The following is a 14,689-nucleotide window of genomic DNA, read 5'->3' on the forward strand; positions in this document are numbered from 1 at the left end:
AACTGAGATGTTTGTTAGTGGGGTTTATAGCTGTGAAATGTTGGAAAGGTAAGTGTGTCAGCTCCAAGGCAGAGCCTCCTTTGTGTGTGCAAGAGCTAGTTCACAGCACTGTCGGCTGTTGGAGTGCATTGCGAGAGGTTGCCTTGGGTGCCTGAGTCTTCCAGCCTGCCTTGCATCGATTTGTTAATGGCAGATTTGCTTTGCAAGGAGCAAAGTTTAAGACTATATTCAGCAGCACATTTTTCACTTCAGAGCCTTTTCCTGATTCATTCTTTCCAATCCTCAGCACTGATGGCTACTGCTTCACCATAATAGAAGAAGATGAGTCCGGTGGACATTTAGTCACCAAGGGATGTCTTGGATTAGAGGGCTCGGACTTCCAGTGTCGGGTAAGAAAGCATTTGCTGTCAGAGTGTCGCTTGGCTTTTTGATAGCTTTCAACTGAAGTGCAGTCAACAGACATTACTATGTCCATGTTTTTTACTATGTCCATGTTTTTCACTTTTGTTCGTTTGGCAGATAGTTGCTCCGCATTGATTGCTGAGGGGAATGCATTTATATCCCTGAATGGTGATATTATAGCTGCTCCTAACAATAACTTCAGTTTTTGGTTTTGGCACTGCTGTTACTAGTAACACTCCCGCTCAGAGGAAGTTTGAATTTAGAGAAATGCAGTCTTAATTCCTGAAGTCTCCATGGTAGCTAAAGTTAGGATGTTGTTTGATGGACCACAGCAACCTTTATGTCTTGCATGCAGTTGCACTTTGGTTTTGGATTTCTGGTGCCAGAAATTCCCTTCAAGTACAGTGATCACCTGATGGAGAGCAAATATCACTGCAGGAATGGAAGGGGTATGGGCAATGGAGCAAGGTGGCTCTAAAGTGTTTGCCTTTCCTAACGTTAACCTCAAATGATTTTACATGAGTACAGGAACAGTCTAACCATCAAGGTCCATGGAAGGTATTTTACCCAGCTTCCCCTGAGAGCAGAAGCAGCAACTAAATTAGTCCACACGGCAATTCCTGTATTATTCTGGCTAAACTGTTTTGAATACCCACGTTAACTTATTTTTGTAATCTAAGTTTAACTGGTGGACGTATGTGACTTTCACAGTTCTGTCTTGCACCTTTAGAGTCAATCAGTCCCTTCTGCAGCACTAGGGCACCAATAGAAACATGTGAATTCATCTCTTAATTATCTAGATGAAATGTTGCTGGATACGCTCGGTGGCAGAAATCCTTACTCCACACATCCTAGAAACCTGTAGCAGACTGCCGTCAGCTAACAAGCACATCTTTCTCTCAAATGCCAGAATGATGGTGTATATTTACAACACAGATAATGACTTTGCTTTCTGTCAAATTGTTTGTTGCAGGACACTCCTATTCCACACCAAAGAAGATCAATTGAATGTTGCACAGGCCAAGATTATTGTAACAAACACCTTCACCCTACGCTGCCACCACTGAAAAATCGAGGTAAGGGGAAGTAAATCCAGTCCCAGACTGATCTTTTCCTGCTGTTGCTCTTTGTGCCTTACGAAGAAACAAAGCCAAAACCAAAGCACCCCCCTCCAACTGCACTTGATTAGAGATAAACTGCATTAAACAGTATCGCTGGATTGCTATAGGTTGTGTGAGGAGCGGTGCCTTGACCCGTGGTTGCTGATACTTGCTATTATTCCTATTGCATACATGCAGTGAGCATCAGATGCATTAGAGTCACACGATATTGTCCTAGCCCAGGCCAGCTGGCTATCGGTGATCATCCCAAAGACTTAGGTTAGTCGTGGCAGAGGATGCCCCTTGCTGTGTATGTTTTCAGCCTGGTAATAAAATTGAATCCTCTTTCTAGTCCCTGCAACATGCATTACTGTTGTTCATAACTCCACACACATCGGGACTAGGTCTCCAGTGGTTAATTAGTCAGTTCGAGTTGACTGAAGTCCATTAGGATTTTCTTACTTAAAAGACCTGATAATCCAGCACTAGGACAATAACTAGTCACTAAAGCAGATTTTCTACTTGAAAAATGTAGCTGAAAATAGAACGTAGAGTAAGAACTTACGCACTGATTTATTATTTTTTTATTTGTTATTTGAGAACAAGTGGACATGTATTAACTTGGTAGATTCTGGGGCAAGGTTTTAGCTTTTTTGTTTGTTTGTTTGTTTAAACATCACTTTCTGAAAGTTGGTAAAACTATTTTGGCTGGATGTTGCAGAATACATTTTATAGAAGTGTATTCCTAAGTAAGTGTAAATTCACCCATTATAAACTCTTGGCATTGGCAGCAGTGGCCAAGATTTGTGGTAGTCAGCATGGAGTTTAGTCTGTGAGAGTCAGTTCAAGGTTGCAGGAGAATTTGTAATCGTGGCATTCTGAGTTGAAAATCCAGATCAGTGTGCAGATTCACTCTTAATTACACAAAAGTGGATACTTACACAAATGCATGCTCAGAGAAAGCCTTCACTAATGTAAGCTGTTCTCTTCACGCCTATGAAATTCTGCACAGATGGGCTGCAGAATCAGGCCTATGGAGAGTAGTATGTAAATATTTCACTTAACTAGCAAGCCGTTAAGTCAGCGAAACCTCATAAATTTCTGACTTCCAACATAAGAGTTATGTACTACTTTGCTGGCTTTTTCATTTTAAAAAGTTCTTTAGACTGAGAGAGAAGATGCAAAAGGAAGTCAATATTTGTTCACACTTACTTAGTATATCAATAAATATAATTTCAGTTTGGAAAACACTGCCATGATTTCTTCTTGCTGCTGACTGAGTTTATTCTATGTTAAAACTACTTAGAAATACTGAACCAGTGCCTAACGCTAGACATCTACCTTATTAAGATTTTAGTTATTTGGCAAAACTATCTGCTGCTTATACAGAAAGCAGTAAAACAAGCTTTTGGTAGTGGCAGAAGTTGTTTGGATCGATGTTGGTTTTGCTCTGTGTGTATATGGGGTAAATAAAGCATCACTTGGGCACCGTGGTGGCAGACCCATTAAATAGCAGAGAGAATATTTGTTGAAAGAAAAATTTCATAGAGTTGGAACAGGTTTCTAGCTGCTCTGTGTTGCAAAGTTGTCTATTTTAGCATGACAAACAAAAGGCTATGTATTCACTCAACATACTCTGAAGACTTTTGTTTGAAATAAGCTCTCGCACTACCGGTACCCTGATAGTATATTGTGGAAATATATTTCAGGAGCTGCTTCATTAAATGTGGCTGGACAGGGCTGAAGTCAGCATCTTTATTAAAGCCTTAAGTAAATATGTCATTCTTGGTGCCAGGCCTGTTTTAATTTGTCGTTGCTGTATCCTAGTATGAAAGCTCAGAGAAAAGCCATAGTTTGAACTGTAGAACCTCACTGCAACCAGGTACACACACTGTGTACAAATACACGCTACTGCCAGTACCCAGTACTATGGCCGTGATCATTTTTTCTATCGGAAACATTTTGATTAGGCTGTGATTGACTGAGTACTGTTAGAATTGTGTATCAAACTTAACATAAACTGTAAGTACAAAGAAAGAGAAGATTAACTTAAAAACAAGCTTCTAGGAACAACCTCCTGACCTCCAGGATTCCATGAAAAATATGTATGTTCCTCAGCATTTCAAAACCAAACAGAAATTTGGCTTCTGATGAACTTACGTCCGAGGTCATATCTCATGGGAAACAGAGTCTAGGGATAGCATCCAGCTGCAGGTCAGAGGTTGTTGAACTGCAAATTAACCTATGCACCAAGGTAACATCTACAAAGGCAAGTGACTTGTGTTCTCAAAGTGCTTTTCCAGACCTGGCATGTGCTGGAAAGTGGGTTTTACCCACCCCCACAAAAAGAAAGGAGGACCACATACATGAAAGTGGGAGCTAGAAGAATTAACACTGGTCAAAGTAAGGCTTGTTAAGCAAGATGGAAGAAACAACAGCTAAGCCTAAGTTTTGAGCTCATCTCAGTGCAGAACTAGCAGGATAAAATACCCCAGAGAAACCGTGATGTCCTCGTCCCAGCTGTACTTCTGTCTTATTAAGGAAATGAGAGTCATAATTGGGTCTGATACAACACCTCTGCTTTAAACAATAAAAGATATTCCTGGAAATCCCAGCAAAAGCGCAGGCTGAGACCAGTGGAAAGGAGAAATATATCTTTACTGATTTAGAGCCTATATAAGCAGAAGTGGTGGTGCCACCGTGTCTGGCTCCCTGCCTGTAGAGCTAGTGATGAATGGGCAAGGGAATGATTGGAGGAATGATGGGGTTTGATGTGTGCACAGAGTCTCCACGCCTCAGATTTCACTGCAGTTTTTACTCGGATAACCGTAACGTTGTGAACTGGAGGGACCTGGGGAGGGAGGAGAACCTCCTCTCCCTTTGATATGCTGACTTCTCCCTTGAACCTGCTGGGTGGCATTTTCAATGCACTCCACAGCACGGTCCCGCGGGTGGCAGAGCGAGGGGAACGTGTGGTGGAGGAGGGGGAAATCACGGCAAAATAACTGAGAGGCAGCTTGGTATCACCAAAGAACCTCCTTTTGTTGCCTTCTCTCCCTTTCTGTGCTGCTCACCGCTGACACCAGCACGCACCACTGTTTCTGTACAACATGAAACTGTTAACGTGCCGTTTGCTGGGCTTCGCTATTATCAGCCAGCCGAGGTATGTGAAGAAGCTTCCCAAACCTACCGCGTGTTTGTTCTGCGCTCCCCCCACCGTGCTCCTGGTAATCGCTCACTGCTGCCTCCGTGGAAGCTACTGCTTATTCTCATAACCCCGATGCTTGGCATGTTGCAGTTGCCAAGTAACATAACACTAAAAAGCCCAGCACTGGACTTCTTAAAGGACAAAGTATCTCCATCACGCAAACTGGCACCAACTGGTACCCGCCACAGTCTCCACCACAGAGCCCATGAGCCAGTGATTAAGTGGACTCACAGCTGAGCTGCCCCATCCCTCCACCTGGCCAAGGAGTTGCTTGAAAATGGTTCAGGGAAAGGGAGGTTTGTCCTGCTGCTCTGTGGGGAACAGCACAGGCTGTAGGAGGAGAGAAGAGTTGGTCTCCAGCAGCACCAGCCTGGCTCAGTTCAGCAGAACAAACAGACATTGCTGGTATAAGAATGGGGGCATGCTTTTAATCTTGTGTTGTCCACACGCCAGTGGGTTTATGAAGTCCTCAAGTGAGCAATCAAATGAAATTCTGCCAAAACGCTTTGAAAATGCAGGAAGTATTTGAAAGGTGAGACAATAGCTCACTTATCGTCAGTATTGCCTCTCATCGTACATAGCCAAATAAATATAAAGACATGTGGAAGTTATTCTCCTCTCCTGTGAGAGCCAGTTGCATGCCCATGCCGTGCGTAGTGAGCCACTACTAAAGCTATGTTAGCTGACTTCATCAGCATGGGGGACATCACCTACTGCAAAAGCGTAAGCATTGCTGCTGCTGCAGTCTACATCGGCCGCTCTCAGCACAGAGATCAAGACACATTCCTTTATGTCTTGCTTGCTTTCCTTGCACTTGCTTCACATAATTGCATTCGGGTACCAAAAAATTTTGCAGTGTTGGAGTTTGAAGTTTGTTTGAGAGCTACACAGCATTTCTAAAATGCCTCTGGCCTCTGGGAAAATCAAACTGCATTTATTTACTTTTCTGAATGGGAGAAGCCCATTAGAAACATTGAGCACAGGATTTGGATCATTTAAACCCTAAAAATGATCAGAATTGGATTCAAGATTTCAGCATCTTTATCATCCCACTCCCAAATGTAGAAACTCGGACGCACACAGGCTGCATGAACATTATGGGTGCTTTACAAGTTCTGGTAGTGCAACACTTTGTGTCTGTGTAAATGCGCAGACTTCCATGGCTTTTATGTCTAGCATACACAAGTGATGAGCAATGAGCAAGAGCTGAATTGCTCCTTCTGCGTCTAACATCAACCTTCATTACTGCTAAGCACAAAAACCCAACTTCCATCGTGGCCTATTCTGTGAAGTGGGAAAACCCTTGCTGCGGACAGATACCCAGGTTTCTCCCAAGTATAAAATCCCACTAAATGGTCTGCGTGCTCTGTTTATCCTCTCCTCAGCTGACGGGCTGCAACATCTTAAACTGTTACAAACCACACATTTTAGAGGGAAATGGCTGGCCGACACAGGCTGCTTACAAAGCATGAACTAGAGCCCTTAGCCCTGCCAAGCAGCCATTGCCTTCGTGAGAGAGGTCTGGATTCCCCGGTGGGCTCTCGGTTTCGGCTCGCAGCCCACTTGGAGTGGCTGGTCAGGTAGAAATCTGCTGCGGCAGGGTGAATGATGGGCTCCAGTGTTTTCCTGATAGACATCGTGTCAGTGTCCCCTTTCAAAGGCATCGGCCGTGTCTTGAATGTTTACATTGTTAATGCTCCTGGAGCAAGTAATGGCAGGCTAAAACATGACCAGTGTGATCAAAAGGTGTGTTAGTAGGTAATCTCTGTTTGTAGTGGAAAGGGGAAGGGAAGAAATAGTTTGGGGGCAAAAACAGAAGGAGAAACTGGATCTTTGAAATAAAAGAGCCTGACAGTAAACCAAGAGTCCCTTAGGAATCTCCTTGTCTCATTACCCTTGTAAATCTGAAACGTAATAGCGCCGTTCCAGGATGAGTCAATACGGATAGTTTTCTTGCATTTTACGATGTGTTCGGCATTAGTGTGAAAGATACAAGACAGCAAGGCTGGGGGAGAGCTTCAGAAAACATAGTCCTCAGTTGCGTTATACCAGATAGCAACTTTGGGAGGGCGGTGTGTGTGTCTGCATGCTGAAATACCATAATTTTGAGACTTTGGGGGGATGGTGGAGGTTAAAGAAGAATAGTGCTAGGTTTCTTTGTTTTTCAGCGGAGGAGCATCCATAAAGGTCAGACTCGCTTGTCTGAGTTGAGAATACAAATTTGGAGATTAATGGTATTCTTTAAAGGAGAATATGAGTCTCCCATGCAAAGATTGACTGGTACATTTTAGTAGTTTTTATGTAGTGGCATTTTCTACAAGTTAGTTGACACATTTCATTTCCAAAGTGTTTTACAGAATAGCTGCTGGAAGGATAGTTTTGCCTACCAGCACAGGAAGGACTTATTGGCACATAGGGCTGCTATAGAGCAAATGGAGGAGAAAATTCCTGCTCAGGTGTTTAAAACAGGATCCGAGAGACAGATTATTCTACAGTGATGGAAATATACTTTCAAGGCCTCTCGTGGCCTGCCTTCTTGGGGGTTGGATGGTCCACTGTGTCTTCCCTCCTAGGATAAATGCAATTATTCTTTTTTTTTATATTAACTGCTCGATAGGATGCAACTTAATAAGAGTGATTTAAGATAGAGGCAGTAATTTTTGTATGTCTTGGCTGATCACTTAGGTTAAGACACAGAGCTACGGGTCTTAACTGATTTTTCATTCAGAGCCAAACAGGGAATTGCAAATCAAGGCAATGTTTTACCTGAGTGAGGACTGAAAAATCAAATAGGCTTTTGGAGGTGCCAGTTCTGCCCTGGTCAGTGAGGGTCAAAGAGGAAGCGCACGAAATTCCTGGGGGTTCCAGGGGTATCTTGCACAGGACTTCAGTAGAAAAGAAAGGAAATGATCTTTTGCTCGCTGCACTTTTTAAGGCATGTGTGTCTTTTGATACTGACTTTGTACTGCCTCCCTTTCCAAATTTTCCACCTTCCTTCTTTTTAACCCCAGACTTTGCTGAAGGAAACATTCACCATAAGGCCCTGCTGATCTCAGTGACGGTTTGCAGTATACTTCTGGTGCTTATCATCATATTCTGCTACTTTAGGTAAATAAGGAATACTTTACCAGCTTGTTAATGTTCCTCCCAACATTTATCTTTTTATAGACTTAGGAATTTGAAAAAATTGAAGTGGACCTTAAGAAAAAGAAATGAGAAACTGTAATTTTACGATGAAGGAAAGTGTGTATTTTATTCATGCTAGTCACAGGTATACCTGTGTGATGTGTTTCATATAGCATCTTTTGCCCAACATCCTAAAAAGCCATTCAGGTGGAAGCACAGATTATTCTTTACTGAGTCTAAGAAAGCCACAGAACAAACTTCATATAGGGTAAATAAACCTAAGGCTTATAAATGTGTTTATGTGGTGAAGAACTGATCATAAAAAAGAGAGCAATACAGGAATGTAAGTAAATATGTCTAGAATGTTATCATAATCTATATACATTATTTTTAAATAATTTGTGACGTTTTTTAAATAGTCCCAGATCCCGTGACCTTACCTCCTCTGGCTCCTAAAAGATCCACTGCAGTCAGTAAAATAAAACTGGGTATTTACTTGGTCTGTGTTTTAAACATATTTAAGTTTCTGAAAGAAAAGCATTTGGTTGCTTTGCAAACTTACACCAGATTGCACAGTCTTTGAGTTTTATACTTAGAGTTTTGGTGCTGAAAACAGTTGCTAAAAATAAAACAGAAAATTTTGGGCAGTGAGTTCAGCATGTATCTCAGGGAAACAGAGGAAGCTGAGAGTCGATAAATGAAGCAAACGTGAAGGACGATGTGCATTATTCATTGCACATGTGTTCATTGTATTCAAAGCTAATTTCACTTTCATGTAAAACGGCAGGGACAAACGCCAAGAGACCAGGCCTATGTCTAGAATGTTATCATAATCTATATACATTATTTTTAAATAATTTGTGACGTTTTTTAAAATAGTCCCGATCCCGTGACCTTACCTCCTCTGGCTCCTAAAAGATCCACTGCAGTCAGTAAAATAAAACTGGGTATTTACTTGGTCTGTGTTTTAAACATATTTAAGTTTCTGAAAGAAAAGCATTTGGTTGCTTTGCAAACTTACACCAGATTGCACAGTCTTTGAGTTTTATACTTAGAGTTTTGGTGCTGAAAACAGTTGCTAAAAATAAAACAGAAAATTTTGGGCAGTGAGTTCAGCATGTATCTCAGGGAAACAGAGGAAGCTGAGAGTCAATAAATGAAGCAAACGTGAAGGACGATGTGCATTATTCATTGCACATGTGTTCATTGTATTCAAAGCTAATTTCACTTTCATGTAAAACGGCAGGTACAAACGCCAAGAGACGAGGCCTCGCTACAGCATCGGGCTGGAGCAGGATGAGACCTACATTCCCCCTGGAGAGTCCCTGAAGGATTTGATCGAGCAGTCCCAGAGCTCAGGGAGCGGCTCCGGGCTCCCTCTCCTGGTAAGGAAGCAATATTATTTTAATGCAAGTTTAAAAGGCAAAAATGAGTAAAGGAAGAAGACAAAATGAGGCACAAGAAATTATATTTATATGTCCTCAGTTATTGGTTTAGGTTTTTTTTCTCTCCCAGAATTGACAAGGATTTAAGCTGGAGAACAGCTGCTTTAGAAGCAGGAGACTTTTTTTCACGTAGACTAAGCCAAAAAAGCTTAGGTATTTTTTTACCTCAGCTCATTTCTTATTTTAGATACCATAGGGTAAGTACAGGCTAATAGAACTCACAGAAATTCATCAGGATTTACCCCAGTGTACAGGACAGCATCTGGCCCGCTGATCTTATTTTCTTGCTTTTTATGTGCAACACACAATAGCATTTCAAACACTGACACATCGTCTTTATGTAAAGGGAACTGTAATTCATCAAACCTGGAACCTTTTTATGTGTAGACTTCACTTTGCATTCAGAAGTCAAGAGCGAATTATTTTCCCTTGTAGTGTGGCAATCTCAAAGGTTAAAGGCACAGGGTTGGAGTTTGTGATTATTTCTGAACTGACTCCAAGATGACTGAGCCCCCTGAGCTCACCTGCTGAAAAGGCAGAAGTTTTACCTTCTGTGGCAAAACAGGTCTGTTCACCAGGGGTTTTTGTTTCTGGGGGTCATCGTTGCTTCTTAGCACTGAAAAAAAAGCCAGGTTACTCATTTAAAATACTGCCTCTGAGAAAATGAATTAGATTCATTTTCATTTTTCAGAGATGATATGTCCCTCCCGTCTCCCAAACCTGTTAGTTTGTAGAGATCCTGTTACTGTAGATGTTGTCCAGTTTCCAAGTACTACGTACTATCTATCTGTTTTTTGCCCACACATCTTTTTTCTGCACCCTAAAGAAGAAATAAAATAGGAAGTTTTATAATTCCTTAAAATGAAGCAACAGGCTGAGTGGTTGGCAAAAATCTGACTAAACTCAATTTGTTCTGGCTTAGAGTCTCATTTAAATAAAGTGCTGACTTTTTTAAAAATTCAATTTTCTGACAATTAACATAGCTATTGAGAAAACAAGCCAAGCTGCCAAGTGGGTGCTGTGACTGGTGCTGAGCATGGAAAACCCACGGTCATTTTTCTCTGTTGAGAGAAACTCCATCATTTAGGTCTAGGCTTTAAGAAAGCCCTGTCATATCCCATACCAATATCCCTCTAGCAGCCATGGCAAGGGAGGGATCATGCTTACAATTTAGGACCATTCCTAATGAGTGCTTCCAGTTGATTTAATTGTGAGGGGTTCTTGCTTTTTTTGCTTTGTTTTTTTGCATAACACCTGCCACATCAAGGTCTTGGTCTGCACTTGGTGCTCCTACCTGTTACAGTGACAAAAATAATACAATAATTTAGAGCAAACACAAGGAACTTGGTGGTTCTTCTCTGAAAGTATGTGTTTCCAGCAGCCCACGTGGGTAGCAGGTGCCCTGGGGCATCTCGTAGCAGTGCATGGCTCGATACTTCATCCCAGGATGCCCTTGAGACAAAAAAGCTGGAGCAACGCTGGTTGTGACCGCTTGTGCTTTATGCCTTCCTCTGTCCCAGTGAGCTGGTTGGAGGTGGGGTTTACGGTCTTACTGGTGTCCCCAGGTCTACTCTTGCAGTGGACAGAAAAACTAACTTCTGCTAATTAACTGCTGTAATGGCCAAGGTGGCATCCCAACTGGGTTGTTGCTCAGTAGCTCTCAGAGCTGTGCCAGTGCCCCGTGAAGCAGAAACCATCCTGTCTTCTGCCAGTCCTCCTCTCTCCTCTCTCAAGCCTGGAGACTTTGCAGCCACTGAACCGAGTGTTCTTCCTAAAGGCACTCTTTTCCCCTCTCTCTTTGCCTACAAAAATGCATACATTTTTTTCCCAGACTTTCCCTTTAAGTAGTGATTTTCTGTGGAAGGGAAGAAAAACGAGAGCTATAATGAATCTTGCACTTGATAATAGTTGTTTGCTGTATTTCCCAGACAGCTACAACTGCTTCAGGCTCACTAGAAATGCCCAGATTAATACCTCTGGGCCCATGCCTGAAACAAGTATATAGAACGTGCCTGGCAATAATGCTCTAGACTTTATTGTGGAAGAGTTTGTTTTTAACTGTATTATTTCTTATGCAAAGACTGAAACATCCAAAGTTATTATTTCAGGAAAGTAAGCTGCAAATTTATTACAAAATGTCACTTTCTGCTAAGCAGTAATGTTTTCCTTCTGTGCAGAACATTTATTCTAATGGGTACAAATATTATACCAAAAACAAGCATTAACCAAGATTTTATCGATACTTTGACATTCAGCAAGTGTTCTTTCTCCTGACCCGTTCATACCTCTGACAGAAAAGTTTGCTGCAGGTCAAATGGTGCCAATCAAATTTTAAAAAAATTACAGTAAGTTGTAAATAAAAGCTTTGAGCCAAGAAACGGGGGTGCACAATCAAGTCTGTGCAAGCAAGGAGAACCCCATTGGCCTTGACAGAGCAAGAAGTGTAGGCGAAGCTTTTTCCCCCATTAATCCACATGCAAAATCGGGGAAGGAGATCAGATGCTGGGGACATTTATTTCAGTGGTCTGTATGAAGAGTTTGCTGAATTACAGCTTGGTCTCTATCTTTTCACGTATTTTTTTCCTAATTCCTCTTCCAATGAATTTCGCTTTTCAAGGGACTGCGTCCCGGCCATAGGTATGAAGTTCTCTATTCAAAATATTGAAGTTACAAAAGGTTGGTTTGTCTGAATTTTCATCTGCAGAAGCTGAACACATTTAGCTGAGCGTCAGAAAAATAGAATGCAGAAAGTAGAAATAGTTGGTAATTGGATTGATTCCGGTCAGGGAGAGGAAACAGAGGGCCATGTAACCTTACCGGGCTGCTCACAGAGCTCAAGCAGCAAAATATACAGATTTGAAAAGAAAGAAAAAAAAACTAACCCCACTCAGTGTAAATAATGCGCATGAATACATCATTCAGCATGATTACGAAATCAGTTCATCCAACAATTTTGATTAACTGATTTGTTTTAGAAATCGTAATCAGTTTATGATTCAAGAAAGGGCTAAATTCCTTAAAATAAAATAAATTGTTCATAGGAAATCATTTGACCAGTTCTAGCAAGGGGAAACCAGGTTAAGGCCCTTCACATAGTATTCTGCCGCCTGAAAACCCATAACAGAAATGTGTGTTTCATTTTCTTAATGTAATTTAATAAGGAACTTTTCATCATTAAGTATTGTAATTCCATGTACTTTATGATGCCATTACATATATTTACACAAATTAAGTTATTTTATATAACTGCATTATTGTTCAGGATGCATTTTTAAAATGGGCAAAATAGAAAGCAACAATGCTAAAATGACATTAAAAATGTTACAGCAAAATTCCAATGTAATATAACTATTGTTCAATCACTATATGAGGGTATAAAAGAGAATAAATCAATTTAAAAAATTAAGGCTAATCTCTGTTCTTGGCTTTCACTGATGTTAATCAAAAATAATGGCACTGAAGCCACCATCTTGGAAGTCTAATAATACATTGCAGGGCTGAAAAAATGTTATTCTGTTTAAATGACAAGAAGAACGCTGGGACATTTGAAATAGCTTTGCATAAATACCACTGTATGTTTTTCTTTTTTAAATTGGCTAATGTGAAAACCAGTAATTTATTTACAAAACAAATGATAATAGACCTTACCTAATAGGTTTTGAGTTTGTCTTTGGACGTACGTTCATGCTGCAGTGGGGTTGTGGCAGTCCTGCTCTGCATTACCAAACTGGTAGTTTCCACTGGACCTCCCAGGGATAACAAAGGAAGCAGATGATTTTAAAATCAAGTTTTGATCATTTCTGTCAGCCAAGATGGCAAAAATATTTGGGAATACAGGAAATGCATATGATTCCATAAGGATTCAGACAGTGCACACTTGATGCAATAAACTGCTTGAAATGTGTATACGGATGGTGGCAAAACTGAGAGACCTCGAATTTGCACTTGTCCAGGTTTTGCCAATTGCTTGGGCCGGATGAGAAACTCGTTGCATTGGAGGCTATAAAGTTATTTTCTTTCAAAATCTTGTAAAATCCTACCAAACCAAAAGTCATTAGCTGTGGATTGAACTGGCAATACTGATGCACAAGAGGGTGACATTTTAATCTCCTGTTATACTAGGGTGAGGCTGAGTCAACCGTGAACACCGGTGGGTTGTGTTGCAGCATCTACTTGAGTTTCTATTTGTGAACTTTTAGAAACACGTGATCCGCAGACATGCTCCAATCCTATGAGAATATGTTAGTCTCCATTTGTCCAAGATTTTTTGTAGTCATAAAAGCTTGTTAAATGTAGAATCAGTCCATCTGCTACGTGGGGTCTGCCATCCTTATGAAGGGTATCTCTGCAATGCTGCCGAGTACATTGATCTTAGAATCATAGAATCATAGAATCATTGAGGTTGGAAAAGACCTCTAAGATCATCGAGTCCAACCGTCGACCCAACACCACTATGCCCACTAAACCATGTCCTTAAGTGCTGCATCTACTCGTCTTTTAAATACCTCCAGGGATGGGGACTCAGCCACTTTCCTGGGCTATTGTATTGTATCACATTGACTTACCATTGCAGCCGTAATGCCTTAACAGAGACAGAATTCAGAATGTGATTCATACGTATGATGTAGCTTCATATGTTGTAATTAGGTAATTCACACTGTAATTAAATAATTATGTCAGACTTCCGGATGAAACTTTTCAGAAAAGTGTGTCATGATGGGCCCACTCTCCTCTACGGTTTTGGTATGACAGAGGTATGAAGTTTGGTGTGTCAAACACCTGGACACTACCATGCCCAGAAGCCAACCCTCATTCATGTGAATTCACGAAGCGTGAGGGCCTCACCAAGGTGTCTAAGGCAATGGCTTTCAGCAATACAAGCTGAAGTGACTCCCTTCTCGGGAGCTGATGCCACCAGGAAAATAGGGTCAGCGGTACAAAAGCTCCAGAAAACTTCTTTCTTTCTCTGTCTAGTAATGAGCTCTCCTATTGAGGCTGATCATCAAACATTTACTGCGGGAATGACCATGGGTCACAAGTCACCCCAGAAGAAAGCTGCAAGTGGAAATGTATTACTGTATTTCCTTGTGTTTCCTTTTATCCCCCTTTTAGTTCATAGGTCTGAAATATCCAAGCTATACTAATAAGGTCAATTTGAACTGTCTGAGCAGTCTCCTTTATTAATGACTTGTTAAAGGAAAGAGTTTGGCTGAGGTGTAAGTTGATTAGCTCACGAGTAATTAACTGATATCCAGAAAAGGAACAAAGGATTTTTGCCAAGTAAATAATGACTTGATCTCTTTCTTCTCCTCCTCCTTCCTGCAGTAAATGAGAGAACTATAACAATGGTTTCTTTACATGAGCAGAACGTGCTTCATTTCCAGGCTAGGTAGAAAAATTTGCATATG

General features: G+C 41.1%; 1 protein-coding gene across 1 annotated transcript in view; it reads left to right on the forward strand.

Annotated features, from left to right (window-relative positions):
• Positions 1 to 14,689, forward strand: part of BMPR1B (bone morphogenetic protein receptor type 1B) — a 34,172-nt gene that overhangs the window by 9,359 nt on the left and 10,124 nt on the right. Inside the window, exons 2-5 of the mRNA XM_009273544.1 lie at positions 287 to 389; positions 1,376 to 1,478; positions 7,722 to 7,818; positions 9,083 to 9,221. Of these exons, the coding sequence (XP_009271819.1) occupies positions 287 to 389; positions 1,376 to 1,478; positions 7,722 to 7,818; positions 9,083 to 9,221 (442 nt within the window). The remainder of the gene's footprint in view (positions 1 to 286; positions 390 to 1,375; positions 1,479 to 7,721; positions 7,819 to 9,082; positions 9,222 to 14,689) is intronic.

Source organism: Aptenodytes forsteri, unplaced genomic scaffold, assembly GCF_000699145.1.
Source record: "Aptenodytes forsteri isolate BGI_AS27 unplaced genomic scaffold, ASM69914v1 Scaffold93, whole genome shotgun sequence".
NCBI lineage: Eukaryota > Metazoa > Chordata > Aves > Sphenisciformes > Spheniscidae > Aptenodytes > Aptenodytes forsteri.